The sequence below is a fragment of the Lingula anatina genome, chromosome 6 (genome assembly GCF_051362555.1).
Source record: "Lingula anatina isolate TDL-2025a chromosome 6, LinAna3.0, whole genome shotgun sequence".
In the NCBI taxonomy this organism is placed as follows: Eukaryota; Metazoa; Brachiopoda; class Lingulata; order Lingulida; family Lingulidae; genus Lingula; species Lingula anatina.
Window position 1 is genome coordinate 14,115,134 of NC_141772.1, and position 15,937 is coordinate 14,131,070.

Below are 15,937 nucleotides of genomic sequence, written 5' to 3' on the forward strand. Positions count from 1 at the left end.
TGCATGATGATAACTGATAGTAAAGTCAACAAAAAGCAACATTCTTTAAAGATGCATACAAAGTCAATTTTTTGTCACAAAAACCAACCAGATGCCAGCATATAGTTTCAAGTAGTATAACTAAGAGAATTACCAAAAGGCATTGTTTAATTTTACCTGAAAATGATGTTTGAACTGATTTTTCTGCTGGCATTCTAAGCTGTGCTTAATGGGGCAGGAAAGTAGGTCACGAAAGTAGGTTAAATTTACAACCAAAAATTTAAAGAAAGGAGCAGTCTAAAGGTCTTTTATGGCTGATCGAGTGATCAGTAGAAGTAGAGTAGAAGTGGTTTACATGTGTTACTGGGAATCCACGCTCCAGCGATGCTCGGTTCGTATGTACCTTTAGAGCGATTGTTGGCATCTATTATTTTTACGTTTTAAGTTTTATAACATTGAACGTTCTTTTTTAATACATACCTAGGGATGTTATGTGACCGTGGCGATATGCTGATCACTGAAGCCTGTCTATTCAGACAAGCTTCAGTGAAGATAGAGGGAAACCTCGAGCCGCTACCCAGAGTTATCTCGGTTCACTCGACATTTCTGCGTAGCATCTCTCGGAAAACTCGGATTTAACCTCGATGTAGTCTAGAATTTCACGACTACATATTGGTTAAATCAGTCCAGGTTTCTAAAATGCTGAAAGCCGAAGACAAAGCTTTATATGTAACCTTCTTGGCATCAAGAGCATAGCGACTTTGCTTGCGTTATACACCTAGACAAATTCAAAATCTCTCACGCTCTTAAAAATTTTAATGTTAAAACATAAACTTTTCACGTTCAACAATTATTGTTAATCATTTTATTACATATCATATGGGTATGGGTTGAAAACGGGAATCATTTTACATTTAAACCACAAGTGCATACAAAAAAAATATTTGTAAATCTATAACTTTGTAACGACGGTTGTGTTATTTACCTTTTGTTTTTAAGTTGTTCATTCTTCCTATTTATCAGAAATATCGGTAAAAATCAAATCTATTCCCCCTTTGAACTTGCAATTACATGTAGCACATAAATGCTCTGAAAACCAGCACATGTATATTCCGAAACCGCCTCGTACATGTAGTAAAAAATGTCACTAAAACGTAGAATCATTTCTCCTGGACTTGTGGACTTGTAATAAACATCCGACTGACCTTGACTATATTCCGAAACTGCCTCGTTGTCAGAAATATCACAAAAACGTAAATTTCTTTCTACTTTGCACTTGTGAAAAATTAATTTGACAATATTCCAGTCCGACGCTCCTTGTTTATCAGAAATGTCGCTAAAAAGAAGTGGATTTGTCTTGGGACCTTTTTTTCTGCAGCTCCCCAGCTAGGTGTGGCTCAACTGAGACGCTCATGGTCAGTGTCGACGGTTGATTAAAAACTGTTCAAGCGAGTTGAACTTCCACAACAAGCATTTAGCGAAAATTGACCAAACTGGTCAGACATTACGTGAGAATTTGGCGGGAGATGACCCGCGCACGTGGACGAGTTTATTCCATATAACATTTCTGATATAGGGTCACTTTATTCGGTTTTAAGGGTGTTTTAGGATGAAATGACTGTATTTTTTCTCGATATGTATGTCAAATAATACACTGTCACCCTTTCGCGATAAATGCCATAACACCTCGAGCGCCAGCGAGAGGTGTTCATGGCATATATCGCTCTGGTGACAGTGTATTATCTCACACATGTCTGCTTTTCTTAGTATTCAATAACTTCTTTTGAGCAATATATTTGTCAGAACCTTTCTGCACCTCGATATAATTACTGTTGTATATCGCATACAGTGTACAGCCAGTAGTTGTAACTAGTACTAAGTCATGTTTAATGGTTGCATTATTATTTTAAAATTTTATTATCTATTGTATTGTATCGTGTTTTTATTTTAAATGTATTGTTCTAAGTCAAGGCATAGGTGTATTTGATTTATTTAATTATGCAGTTTTTCACTGTCTTTAATTTAACTAGAACACGCACAAAAACTAGAGTTCATTGCTAAGTGCAGGTGATCCCAACATACGGATATAAAAAATATAAGACAATACTTCTGATGGGAGCTGGTCATTAAAAAACATCAGAAAGTGAGGTGTTTAAACACTCTTCAATACATTGGAGAGCTTCCTCAGCTGTGTTCAAATTAAACAAAGCAGCTGATGAAATTTCTCATTGGATTAAGACACTTCGGTCCTTAATTGTCCATGTTGTTTCCACATGTCTTGTCTCTTGTTCATCTGTATCTTTTTTTATGTTAATGTCATTATGTAATATACTAGTAACTATAGTGATATAGTCTATTCTATTCTCGCTTGAGCATATTGAGATATTGTCAACACCTTTGAGAAAACTAAGAGAGGAATTCGATGTCAGGGTGAACTACTGGCTGAAAAAAGCCGCGCCATAATATATAATTACCTTTGTATGTCGTATACAGTGGGTGACTAGTAAATGTAACTAGTATTTACTCATGCTTTATTGGTGCGTAATTAAAATGAACAGTTTCTCACATTTTATATCTATTGTATTGCATTGCATTGCATTGCATTGTAATGTATTGTAATTTGAGTGGAGTTTGATTAATGTCACGTACAATACTTTTAAAGAAATAATGGGTTCATTTACATGGCATATTATGAAAGCGTAACTTCCGGCGTAGTTGTTTTTAAATATGTAGTTTTCTATAATTACGCAGTTTTCCTCTTTCTTATATTTTACTAAACACGCACAAAAACAAGAATTCATTGCTGGGTGCAGTTGAATCCATCATATGGAAATAAAACTATTATAAGGCAATAACTCTGGTGGTAGCTGGTGATTGAAAAAAATGGAGTCACTTTAAGTCACTAGCAGCCGATGAAATTCTTCTAAAAACACTCCTGTTCTTCGATGTCCATGCTATTTCACACGTCTTGCCCTCCATTTCTTGTTTATCTGTATTTTTGTGACAATGTCGTTAGGTAGTAAACTAATAACAATAGTGATATAGCCTTCACTTGAGCACATGTAATTATATACATGTAGTCGTACAAGTATGTTTTAACGTGCGATATTTGCAAATAGGCATTAGGAATAAGAAGGGTGTCTGATTGCAGTCAGATTGTGGATATATCAGAGGAAGATTTACTGAGATTGATTGATTTGTAGAAGGTTTGCAATTGAATGCAGTTTACTATATCCTGTGGACATTTATTTTCTAAACTGTTTACTTATAATCGAGAAGTGTGACGATCTTTCAGAAAAAGATACATACAATGCTGTTCCAGGTACATTAATTATGTCAAAAAGTTTATAATTATGAGTATTACAACGACACCGACAATTGGGAGAAAACTTAGGACTTAGCATGTTGTACCTATACTCTGTTTTAATTCACACGAGCACTTATTAGTTTTACTTTGTCTTTGTACTGTAAAATCGTTGTTTTTAAGGCAGGTGTCTCTTGGTTCAGTTAAAGGAATAACAATCCTGTGTATGATATCCATATTTCACAATAAATACATTGTAAGCAGTTCATAGAAATATTACTAATTCTATTTTACCACCAAAAAGGCGGTTATTTCAACAACTCGGGAAAGTGTGCTTGCCATAGGGCCACGTGACTTCCATTAGATTGCTTCCCTCTGAAATAATCGCTAAAAGGGATTGTTAAAAAAAGGCAAACTTTTAAGAAAAAGAAACTGGGACAAACATTTAATGTCGGAGGTATTCATGTCAAGGGTTTGCCAAGAAGTTGCAAGAGCAGTGTGACCCAGGCTAAATATATACCGCTCAAAAGAAGTTTAGGGCCACCCGTTATTTAAGTTGCTTAAGATTGAACCATGTCCTACTGTTTATAAAGTAAGCAATTCTAAGACTACGTCATCATTCTGTATTGACCGACATTTCTACATGAACTGTGTTGCAACAAAAATTGTTAAAGATATCAATTATGATTATTTTGGGGCTAGAATACATAAAAATTGGGTAAAATTATTTGGATTCTTAAATTCCTGGTGTTATACCCGGGTAAAAATTGGGTATCTGATAAATAGATAGTATGCTTGCAATCACCCATGTGATTAGCTATCGTGAGAGTCGATTTAAACATTAATTACTCTATGGGGAGGCGCTTTTTATCCCTTCGCTTTTATGCTCTTTTGCACAATAAGTCCAATAGTAAAGTCCAATAGTAAAGTCCAAACAAAATGCAAAGCGATTATTGACAATTACTGTTTATACGTTTAAATTTATTGGACAGTGAACCTTCTTTTTAAATGTGTGCTTTTCAAATGTGTTCCCTAACTTCTTTTGAGCAGTATATTAGTCAAAACCTTTCTCTTGTCAGTAGGTCTTCGTTGTGCGCTATAATACAAAGCAGAACTGCCAGATATTGTCAACACCTTTATGACCACTTATCAAATCAAAGTCAGGGTGACCTACTGGCTCAGAAAAGCTTACGGAAGTATAAAACTTGTAATAGTATAGCATAGAACGCACACAAAAACAAGTATTCATTACTGGGTGCAATTGAATCCATCATACGGATATAAAAATATTATAAAACAATAACTCTGATGGTAGCTGGTTATTAAAAAGACATCAGAAAATGGAGTGTTTAAACACTTTTTTATTCATTGGAGAGCTTCCTGAGCTGTGTGAACGAAAACAAAGCAGCTGCTGAAATTCTTTATTCGATAAGAACACATCGGTTCTTAATTGCCCATGTTATTTCTTCGTCTTGTCCTCCATTTCTTGTTAATCTCTATCTTTTTCGGTGACAATGTGGTTATGTAATATATTAATAGCTATGGTGATATAGCTATTAGAGATATCGTATTCTCACTTGAGTACCTGTAATTGTATACATGGTTGTCTGATTGCAGTCAGATTGTGGACAAACCAGTGCAAAACAAACTGAGATTGATCTGAAATCTGTAATGAAACGGTGAATATGTCGAAGGTTGGCAACTGAATACATTTTACTATAACATGTGGACATTTAGTTTCTAAACATTTTATATATAATCAGGTAGTTTGACGATTTTTCAGGACGAGATACATACACTGTTGTTCAGGCACATCAGTTATGTAATAAAGGCCTCCCTCCATGGTTTATAATTATAAGCATAATCATGACACCAGGGAGAATACATTTTAATATCACCCAGTGGCACATGGTAGCTGTCTCAAGGCGAGGACACAGTTATAGCTCGTAATTTTGACTTTTTTTCCAAACGAGCAATTTCCGACGCTGGACCTTAATGTTGTTTCGAATAAACGATCGCTGCATGCATAAGTGCCAAGTTCTTTTATAAGGAGTTTTAATATTTCAATATAACGAATTCTCCAAACCACATCTATACATACCCAAACACATCTATAAATGGACCAGGAGTCAATTTTTTATCGATTTTTATCGAAAATCCCTACAAAGTCGTGTGTGTGTGTGTGTGTGTGTGTGTGTGTGTGTGTGTGTGTGCGCGCGCGCCTGCATGGGAAAGCGATATTGCCAATTATTATTTATACGTTCACAGTTTTTGGACAGTGAACGTCCTTTATAAATGTCTGCATTTCCAATGTGTTCCTTAACTTCTTTTGAGCAGTATATTAGTCAAAACCTTTCTCTTGTCAGTAGGTCTTCATTGTGCACTACAAAACAAAACAGAACTACCAGGTATTGTCAACACCTTCATGAAAACTAAGAGAGGAAATCAAAGTCAGGGTGACCTACTGGCTCAGAAAAGCTTACGCAAGTATAAAAATTGTAATAGCACAGACTAGAACGCGCACGCAAACAAGTATCCATTACTGAGTGCAATTGAATCCAGCATACGAATATAAAATATTATGAAACAATAACTCTGATGGTAGCTCGTAATTAAAAAGACATCAGAAAATGGAGTGTTTAAACACCTTTTTTTCATTGGAGAGCTTCCTGAGCCGTTTTAAAGAAAACAAAGCAGCTGCTGAAATTTTTATTTGATAAAAACGTTCGGTTCCTAATTGCCCATGCTATTTCCACATGTCTTGTGCTCCATTTCTTGTTAATCTCTATCTTTTTCGGTGACAATGTCGTTATGTAATATACTAATAGCTATGGTGATATAGCTATTAAAGATATCGTATTCTCACTTGAGCACCTGTAATTGCATACATGGGTGTCTGTTTGCAGTCAGATTGTGGACAAACCAGTGGAAAAACAAACTGAGGTTGATCTGAAATCTGTAATGAAACGGTGGATATGTCGAAGGTTGGCAATTGAATACATTTTACTATAACATGTGGACATTTAGTTTCTAAACATTTTATATATAATCAGGTAGTTTGACGATTTTTCAGGACGAGATACATACACTGTTGTTCATGCACATCAGTTATGTAATAAAGGCCTCCCTCCATGGTTTATAATTATAAGCATTATCGTGACACCGGGGAGAAAATTAGGACGTATACTCAGAAAAATAGAAATACTGTGTGTAAAGACAGTAACTGTGTCTATAAACATACATTAATATTCTGATCACTGTGCCAGAAGGGTGTTAAACGTTCCATTTTTTTAATTATTCGGCTGAATAAATTCTTATTTTATCTCTTAGCCTCATTTTTGTGATAGTTAGTTCAAGAATTCTTTCCTTTTTCCCCGGAAATCCAAATTGATTCATCGGGAAAACACAAGTGGGAGTCAAGCCTTTCATAAGTTGCAAACTAACCCTAACAATTTGCAGGTTTACAATTTACCTGTTATCAAACGTGTTTATTTTTGAAGTATACATTTGTTTTAATTTTAATATCACCCAGTGGCACATGGTAGCTGCCGCAAAGCCAGGACAGAGTTATAGCTCGTAATTTCTTTCTCCTGACATTTTTCCAAACGAGCAATTTCTGACGCAGGACCTTGATCCTCTTTCAAATAAACGATCGCTGCGGAACTGCAAGTTCTTTTAAAGTCTTTATAATTATAAGGAGTTTTAATATTTCAATATAACCAATTCTCCAAACCGCATCTACATACACAAACACATGTATAAATGGACCAGGAGTTAATTTTTTTCGAAAAAAAACCTACAAAGTCGTGTGTATGTGTGTGCGTGTGCGTGCGTGCGCGCATGCATGCTAGAATATAAAAATTAATTTAATAATAATTCCACTGTTTAAATCATGGTAATACTTAGCTAGAAAGAAATTGGGGCCACTTTCAATGTTAAACATTCGTAAACCATTAAAATAAAACCACTCGTTTTTGAAGTGAATATTGAAGAGCACATCCCAAGCGTTGTGTTCAGTGACATAATAGCGCAACTACCACAATAATGACCAGCACTTTCCAAGTATTGTGCTCAGGATCACGTCGCAACTAACACAATGTGGATCAGAACATTCCAACTGATGTTCTCAGTACCATGCCGCAACGCACACGATGACCTTAACCGCGAGACTTATGGCAAATGTTTCAACGCGAATGCTGGCACTGGTCTGTATGGCCGCAATACTGGGCGAGTATCGGTCACTGTAGAAATCCTGGTGCCTTGTGACGTAGCTTGAGTTGATTTCAGACAGCCGTGTGCAACCTGGGTGAAAATTAAGAAATGAAGATTAATAAGTTGTTTCCATGATTACTTCATGCACATGAAGGCCCACCTGTAAAAATCGGTATACTGCAATTTGAAAGTAAAAACACAATCAACTGTTTTACAACAAGATTAAAAACCAGCAATGGACATACTTCCTCACTAATTCACTGTAGTCAAGAGTATGAAAAAAATTAAATAACGAATCAAATCAAGATTTAGTAACTTTCCAGGCGTTCGCAATCTACCGCGAACAACATGAATTCTTGATGATTTGACACATTTTTGCGTTAATTAAAGATACATCAGTGTTATGCATTTGACATAAGAACCTGTTAATGCCATGACAGACGTAAATTCGTTCGAGAGTAGACGCAGCACTTCCGTCACCCCTTGCTCTCCATTGTAGGTCAACCCGTACAAAACTGGTCGACCAACAAATACAGCACGTGCACCTAAATGATGAAAAATACCATACAAATTATCGAATAGGACACATCATAATTCTACTTACTTTTTTGCAATACATCCTCGTGAAACAAGTTCAGATTTACCAATAAATTAGAGGCTTATACAAAGAGGAAGAGGCACCCATGACACCCATGTTATAGTTGTATTTCAAACTATTAAGATATGAATATAGACTTCCTTAAACCAACATGTATTACCTGTTGGATATGAACCCGTGAGATAATAATGATTCCAGATTTATCAACTAATTACAACACTATTATAAACCCATATGCATTCACCAAATTAATGGAAATTGGGAAATTGCAATGCATGTTCTTACTCCAATGTGTCAGAAGCTAGAACTTCATTATGAACATCGTTCTTATGAAATAAATAACATCTGAACAGCTTATCTTTGCACATTCCCACAAAATACATTTTTGTTTGTTTGCTTTAGAGATGAGGGGGCTATAAAGAAAAAAGGAAGTCAGATTTTAATAGGTCTACCTACATGTATTAGTTATTGTCCTTACTGTTAACTTTTGCTTGGAAATTGAATTTTTCTCGCAGCTTAGTGTGATTTTACGTCGATATTTTTTAAAGAGCACAACCGATAAAATGAACTCTGAAAATGGAATTGGGCGTTGTTTCCTGCCTACCTATAGCACGAAATCCATGCACTAGCACTCCTATTGACGACTCTGATATAAACTGGCAGAGTTACCAGTGTAGATGTCAAATTCGTCAATGGGAGTATTAACTCATGAATTTCGTGCTAGCCTACCTAGAGCCAAGGCGGTGAAAACGTCCCGGCCAGTTCTAACACCACTGTCTAGATACACTTCACAGCGCCCTCTCACGGCTTGAATCACCTCAGGCAGAACCTCCAAAGTCGCTGGAACACCATCCAGCACCCTTAAAATGGAATATCAATATAATATTTCAACATATCTTATTAGATTTAGAACTAATACCAAGCTCTGCTCTTATCCAACGACAGACAGAAAGACAGACAGTAGATCACAGTACAGAAAGGCAGTGGCACACGCGTCAGCAGACATGTTCTCACACAAACAACACCTGCACAACTCTCACCTTCCACCGTGATTAGACACTATAATAGCGCTGGCCCCTCTTTCCACGGCATTTGATGCATCTCCACCATTCAGCACCCCTTTTATTACAATCGGCAACTTTGTAATACTTTTCAACCACGTGATGTCGTCCCACGTGGCGGCGCCTCTGCTCTTGAATGTGTTAGTGGGCGCATTGGGCAACGACCAATGGCCCATATTCAAAAGTCCACGCATTGCGGCCCACGTGACGACCTTGTACGGACGGTCTACAGTTACCACAATGGCATTTGCACCTATTCACGATATATTATGAAATGCAATAAAAACATATATGTTACCTTTTTACTCAAATGTCCTGTTAAACAAATAATAATAATAATAATGCCTTATGTCAGTTGTCTTTATAACTCTGTCCTTGAGATCGCATTCAGTCTCAGAATCGTCAACATGGTTATAAATATGGACGTGTTAACTTGAAGTGGAAGAAATCAGTTTCAACTTCGATGATCGTCATTATTCGTTGTTTTCCGGGTATTACGTAAGACAGTCACTCGACACAGCCGGATTAATTTTGATTAGTTTTAATAGATGGAAGCGAACTTGTGAAAGAGATTACCCCCCCCCCCCCCCCTCAACTATATGAGTAACGCTCAATGTAAATTGGGTCATAAGAAAGAGAAAAGGATCCACGGGTATACATATGTAATTCTTTATAATGCTGAACTACTCTTTGTATTGGTGTAACAGACACGACTTAGGTCGCGTTCACAAACAAATATGGCGCGCACTTTTTCGATGGATTCCTGCATCCCACGCGCACCATTCCAGCATTTAATATTCGGCTCGCTTTCAAGTGGGTCTGGCTACAGTTGTTCCGTTGACCAGTTAGTCCGTGGATCAACTGGTTGCGAACGTGGCCTTATAAATAAACTGATGCATTTCAAATATATTTCGGTAGACTTACCAGCATTCTCGGCACGTTTCACCCACTGTGAAGTAAGGTTCAATGGTCTTAAGATGTAGATTTGTTGCCAAAGTTCAGCGTTAGTCTCATTGACGACCGTTTCTATAGTGGTTGATGAAGCACCGCCTAGTATCATTTGGAGGTTCATATTTTTCGCAGCAAAGGCTGTGGCAATCTCACCCATAGGATGAAATAACTTCTGAAAGGACGTCGGACAAATCCCTTTTGAAGAAAAAAAGGGTCGTAAATATTAATAAGAACGTAAAATGAGAGTAAAAATATTTCTTAACACTTTATAAAAAGTATAGGGGAGAATTGTATCAAATGAACAATAATAATTACGTACAGTAGATCTACAATAAGAATTTCAAATTTGCTAAGTTTAGGCAAAAGGACAAGATATTTTTTGAGGAAAGCGAGGATAATTTTACAATATTGTACAGGGCATAGTAGTTGTAAACTCCGTGTTTTTGTCTAGGTTCGATTGTGCTGTTCTCTTTCTGGAGAGAAAAGGGGACCCCCCCCCACACACACACACACACGCACGCACACACACACTCACACACACACACACACACCTTACCGGATTTGCAATTGCCGGTCGGTGAATTACTGATACTAATATAACTGTTATAGAATATTTCAGACCCATCTTTTTTCATGAATCCTGTACACAAAATTTAAAAGGAAAGACGATAACATCCTCATCTCGGTTAAAAAATACCGTACCGATAGGAGATGCCACTGGACGCCCCAGAAGCGTCGTAGAAGTATCAATGGTGCTGACATCTCTCGCCATATAGCGGGGCCTTAATCTGTAGCGTTTGAAAGCCTCCATATTTTCCCTGTATGTGGTCAATTCTGTGCCGCCGCTCTGCATATATTCTCGGGTTTCGTTGGATAGATTACTCTCTGCGTACTTTCTGAAATCATCGACGTTGACAAGGGGGGTGGCTTGCGATATTCCACCACGAACCTGAATAACAAATAGGCCTATGGTGCATTCAGACACTTGGCAATCTGTAACGAAAGATACACTCCATGGGTTTGAATATCCCCCAATGCTTATTTTTGCCATCCACTGCTTCTTATAAATCTTACATACACGTTTACAACGACTGGATTCCTTAAATATTTTTGTGAAGCGTACCTGATGCTGATATTTAAGTGACGGGCCAGTCATTTTATACGAAATCAACTTTTATAGATTTAATTAAAGGTTGAATCCAAATGCAGGGAGGGATAGGTAAATGATTCATGAGTACGAAAAAGTTGCTTATTCCCTCGAGAAAATCCATTTTGGCAGGCAAATCCATGCAGTGGCCCTTTAAGTCTCTCTTAGTCTCTCTAATGTCTATCAATAATCTAAAAGCCTTCTCACCGCATTCAAAAGTCTTCTCTTCGCATCCGTTTAATTTGTCTAATTTATTTTTCAAAGTTTGTACGATTTTTAATAATTTTATTTTTAGGAATTTTTAATTGTGTAGTGAATATACTTGTAATATGAGGTGCATTGAAAAGAAAAACAATGTATAGTAATTATTATTATTATTGTGCTGCATCTAGTCAAAATTAAGTCCCAGGTTATCTATTTTTCGCATGAAAAAACCCAGTGCCGGATTTAGAGGGGGTTCAGTGGGGTCCCGACTCCCCCTTCGGTTTCTGAAAAATATATCACACCAATATTCCCCTCTTGAAATTAGAATGTTGGCTAGCTGAATCATAGTTCTAAACCGTACTAATGGGCACCGTTTACCCTCCAAACTTCACGCCACGGGGCCTATGGTCGGCTTTGCATCCGAGACCTGTTGTTCCGCCCCCCCCCCCCCTTCAAATATTCCTGGATCCTCCCTTGAAACCTACATATTTAATACTGTTTACTAGCCTACACCAAGTCTTCGTTTCCTGTGTCTGTGACTAATAATTGTGTATTTAACAAAAAATGTAAACAGAGGCTGTTTGTTCGGACAGTCACTTTCCCAATCCGGAGCGTACACTATACATAAAGCAAAATACAGCTATAGTATAAAAAACATGAAGAGAATATCAGGAATGTGGATAACTGTTGCTTCTTACCTTACTGCTGAACTCCAAAGTAATCAGCAAAAACATCAAAAGAAAACTCGACATCGTTGCAGCTCTGTTACTGTGGTGGTAATTTTGTCACTGTGTGGTGTATTAGCGACAAACACCAATGGAGTACGTTAATGCATATCTCTCTCTTCACAGAGTAACATCGGTATTCATCAAGAATTCTATTCCTGACTGGCCATCGGCTTGAAGGATTAATTTCCTTGACCCGTGACCACGCGTCGCGAACCCTCTACTCTTGACCTTACTTTAAATATTTGACTGGGTTCCCATACCTAGATCAATCTTACAGGATCGATCCAACTCCGAGGGTTTTTTCGCTAAATTGCCTTTAGCTTAAGCAGCTTAGATGGCTGGAACGCCTACTGAACGATAATTAATTACCCCCTAGCAGCTTCAGTAGTGGTGTCTTCGTTTGAAGTGCCAATTAAGTGTTGCTGGAGATTCCTATGACTCTTCTGAACATCAGATTGAAAAGTCATACCTTATTATTATTGAAACGTCTTAACTGACATGAGGCATGTGCGCCAAGTGGAAGTACATAGTTTCTCACTCTTGGGAGGTAATAAAGTGCATACACATATTATACTGATTTTATTTATGCGTGTTATTTTTAAAAGAATTTAATGTCAATACTTACAAAAAAAAAAAAAAAAAAAAAAAAAAACAGTAAAGATTTTATTAATCAACTTGTATTCCTTTCTGAGGGAGAATTTAACATGATTGATTTCTCAGGTGTGTGGGTGATATAGCTTAGGTTTTAAGTATCAGGTTATCACCTGATCTTTCATACAAACCAGGGTATTGCTGTGGTGGATCCTGCAATGGACATCATATGTTCAGTGATACATAATAGTAAAGATGGATTGGTTTACAGTACGGGCCAAAGAAAGCTAGAAAGAGGCAACTCCAAGAGGTACAGAAGGTAAGCTGCTACAGTGCCGCCGGAATCTCCCCTTACTTACCCTCCGGGTTGCTGCGGGTTGTGCGGACGACCTGGCTCGGTAACTATGGAAATAACATTGTCATCCATTCGCTGTTTGGTTTCTGTTAACAATAGTTCCATACCCTGCCCGTCGGGCAATTATCGTGACAAAATTTCTGCCAACAAAAGAGCCTAACCCTAGCTCGCTGAGATAAAGATCGAAGGTGAGCGTGGTCGCAATTAAGTGTTCGTCCAAGCGTTAATTGACCTTTAATGCGCGGTGGCTTCACTCTACTTTGATCACTCTACTCTGATACGGAGATTTTAAGTATAAGAACTTGCCAACAGTGATTTTTAAAAGTCGCTTTACCAAAAGGATTCGGTGATGACAGCAATTTTCGTGTACATTGTAGCTATGGATTGATTGAATTTACATAGAGTTTAATAAATGAATTTATGAATTAATTAAAGATCAAATAAAACACTACTCGTACTTGTACATGTAATATTTATTATGCTTCAAACTGTCTTTACTATATACATATTATTAACAAGATTGAAATTATTTTTATAGTATGTCCTTATATTTCTATTAGCTTTGTTCATAGACGAAATGCATTTTTTCCAAAAAGACTTGTCAGTTGTTTCAGTGATAAACATTTTGTTAGCCATATCTTTAATATAGTTCAGTCTATATTTGCATATAGGATCTCGCCCATCTACACCCGTAACATTTCTGTCCTTTCGTATTCGTTCATCAATCGTAAACAACCTTCCCATCAACTGAACGCATAAGTTGCCTGGTGAACTGGCCCGTTGTCGAATTTCGAATATTTCTTTATTTGACAAGGCGAGAGGTGGCCGGCCGAAAGACGAATTCCTTGATTTTGTAGGACACAAAGTAGGAACTGTGTACGTGACCGGTGGCGGTAAAGTTGTGCATGTAGACCTCAACGGTAAGGGTGTCGCACAGAGGCTTGGGAAAGGAGGAGGAGGCGGCGGTGTCACACATGGACTTGGAAATGGAGGTGGCGATCTAAAGCCCAAACTTAACCAAAGGCCTTCTTCATACTTAAAAGCATCAAAAGAAATTAATTTAAAAAGCTGGATTACAATCTCTCGGGCTAACTTCACTGGTTGGCACGTGTCATCTCACATTAATTAACAATCAGTTCAGGTTAGCTTTATTCATGCTGGGTAAACACAGTGATTAAGCCCTGACTATTACATAATCAATACTGTGTGACACGCGTCGTCTAAAATTAATGTTAACATTGCGATGACACTCTTTAATCCAAACTAATCAACTGGTCACGTGTCAACAGGATTGTTTGTGTATCTGGACTTCCTAAACGGCCAAAAAGTATTTTGTTTAATATGACATGTTTATGTCACTGATTTCCATGCCATCGTGTCAGCTGCCAAGTAAACGGTATAAATCAACACTCAAATTTTTGTTTAATATTGCCGATAAGCCACGAAGTGGACGTATTTCAAAGGTTGACCTGCGCCAGTGGTGTAATGAACGCGGACTTTTACACAGATGTATTAGGTGAGGCCCTGATCCCAGCGATACGTGATATGTTCCCAGACGGCCACAAGTTTCAGCAGGACAACGACAGCAAACATACCAGCCGAGTTGCTGCTGCATTTATTGAGCAACACGGTATTAATTGGTTTCGCACCCCTCCAGAAAGCCCCGACCTTAACCCTATTGAAAACGTATGGGCTGAAATCAAACATCACCTGCGTACGCGTGCTAAGCCTACCACGAGGGAACAATTTGTTGACGGCATTAGAGAAGCATGGGAAAATATTAACGCAGAAAAGTGTAATAAATATTACACTAAAGAAGGTTATTCCAGCGGTAATTGAGAGAGAAGGTCGTGTATCAGGCTACTACACTAGAAACACATGTAATAAAGGCGATGAGACATTGATATTTATTTGATGTATTAGCTATTTAAAATTTTCCATTTTAACTACGCTTTTGTTGATCGTGACTTATTATAATCAAATAAAATTGTTATACGTGTTTTAAAACTAAGCCTGATTTGTTTTTCAGACTTTTGTTCTAATATTCGACTTGCCTTTACTCGAGTCTTCTGTTGCAGTTGATATATAACCCGGTATTGTTTGCTCGTGTCGATAGCAATCTCTATGCATCAGCTATAATAGAAACCTTAAGAGAGGCAATTAAGAAGGGGCAGACCGTGTTCGTTAAACCGACTAATTTGGGTGTCTGATAAGGATTGCTTGGGGATTCCCCTACCCTGTAATTATCATACGGCCTCTATTGTTTGACCATGTGGGGCAGGGTTGGGAAACCATACGGCCATTTGGTAAGGGGAGATTCCGGCGGCACTGTAGAAGGAAATTTGGAAATAGAGTGTACATAAGACACATCACGTGAAAATTGGGGTTTGGCTATCGTTTGGGCGTGGTAGTCAAAAGGGTATAAAAAGAGACCACTGGCTCTCTTTTAACTACTTGCTTACTTACTCACTTACTTACTACTTACTTATTCACTACTTCATTTACAGTTCTTCGTGTGGAATTATCTTAGTGCCGGCTGCAGTGATCTTCAAGCTATTAATTTCAAGTAGCTATCCCGGAGCAGATTGTTATACAGATCACAGACTGGTAATGGCGAAATTAAGGCTCAAATTAAAGGGATAATAACTCTTCGTTTTGGCCAAAAAATGAATTTTCCTGGAGTAAACAACAATTTTCCCATACTTACCAATGCTTAATGAATCCATTTTCACATTCTAAGTTAGTCCCTGTTTTTTTTCTAAAAAGTTTGGTTTTTTGTTAAAATCTCTTAAGAGATTTTAACAGAG

The 15,937-nt window shown here is 37.5% G+C and overlaps 1 protein-coding gene across 1 annotated transcript; it reads right to left on the reverse strand.

Moving 5' to 3' along the window:
- Positions 1-7,148: 7,148 nt before the first annotated feature.
- On the reverse strand, positions 7,149-13,063 carry LOC106151924 (uncharacterized). Its single transcript, XM_087014579.1, has 7 exons — positions 12,155-13,063; positions 10,808-11,054; positions 10,079-10,300; positions 9,134-9,407; positions 8,823-8,953; positions 7,918-8,040; positions 7,149-7,585 (listed from the first exon to the last, which is right to left on the reverse strand). Exons 1-7 carry the CDS (start codon positions 12,206-12,208, stop codon positions 7,410-7,412), a joined length of 1,227 nt encoding a protein of 408 aa, XP_086870705.1. The 5' UTR covers positions 12,209-13,063; the 3' UTR covers positions 7,149-7,409.
- Between the last annotated feature and the right edge of the window lie 2,874 nt (positions 13,064-15,937).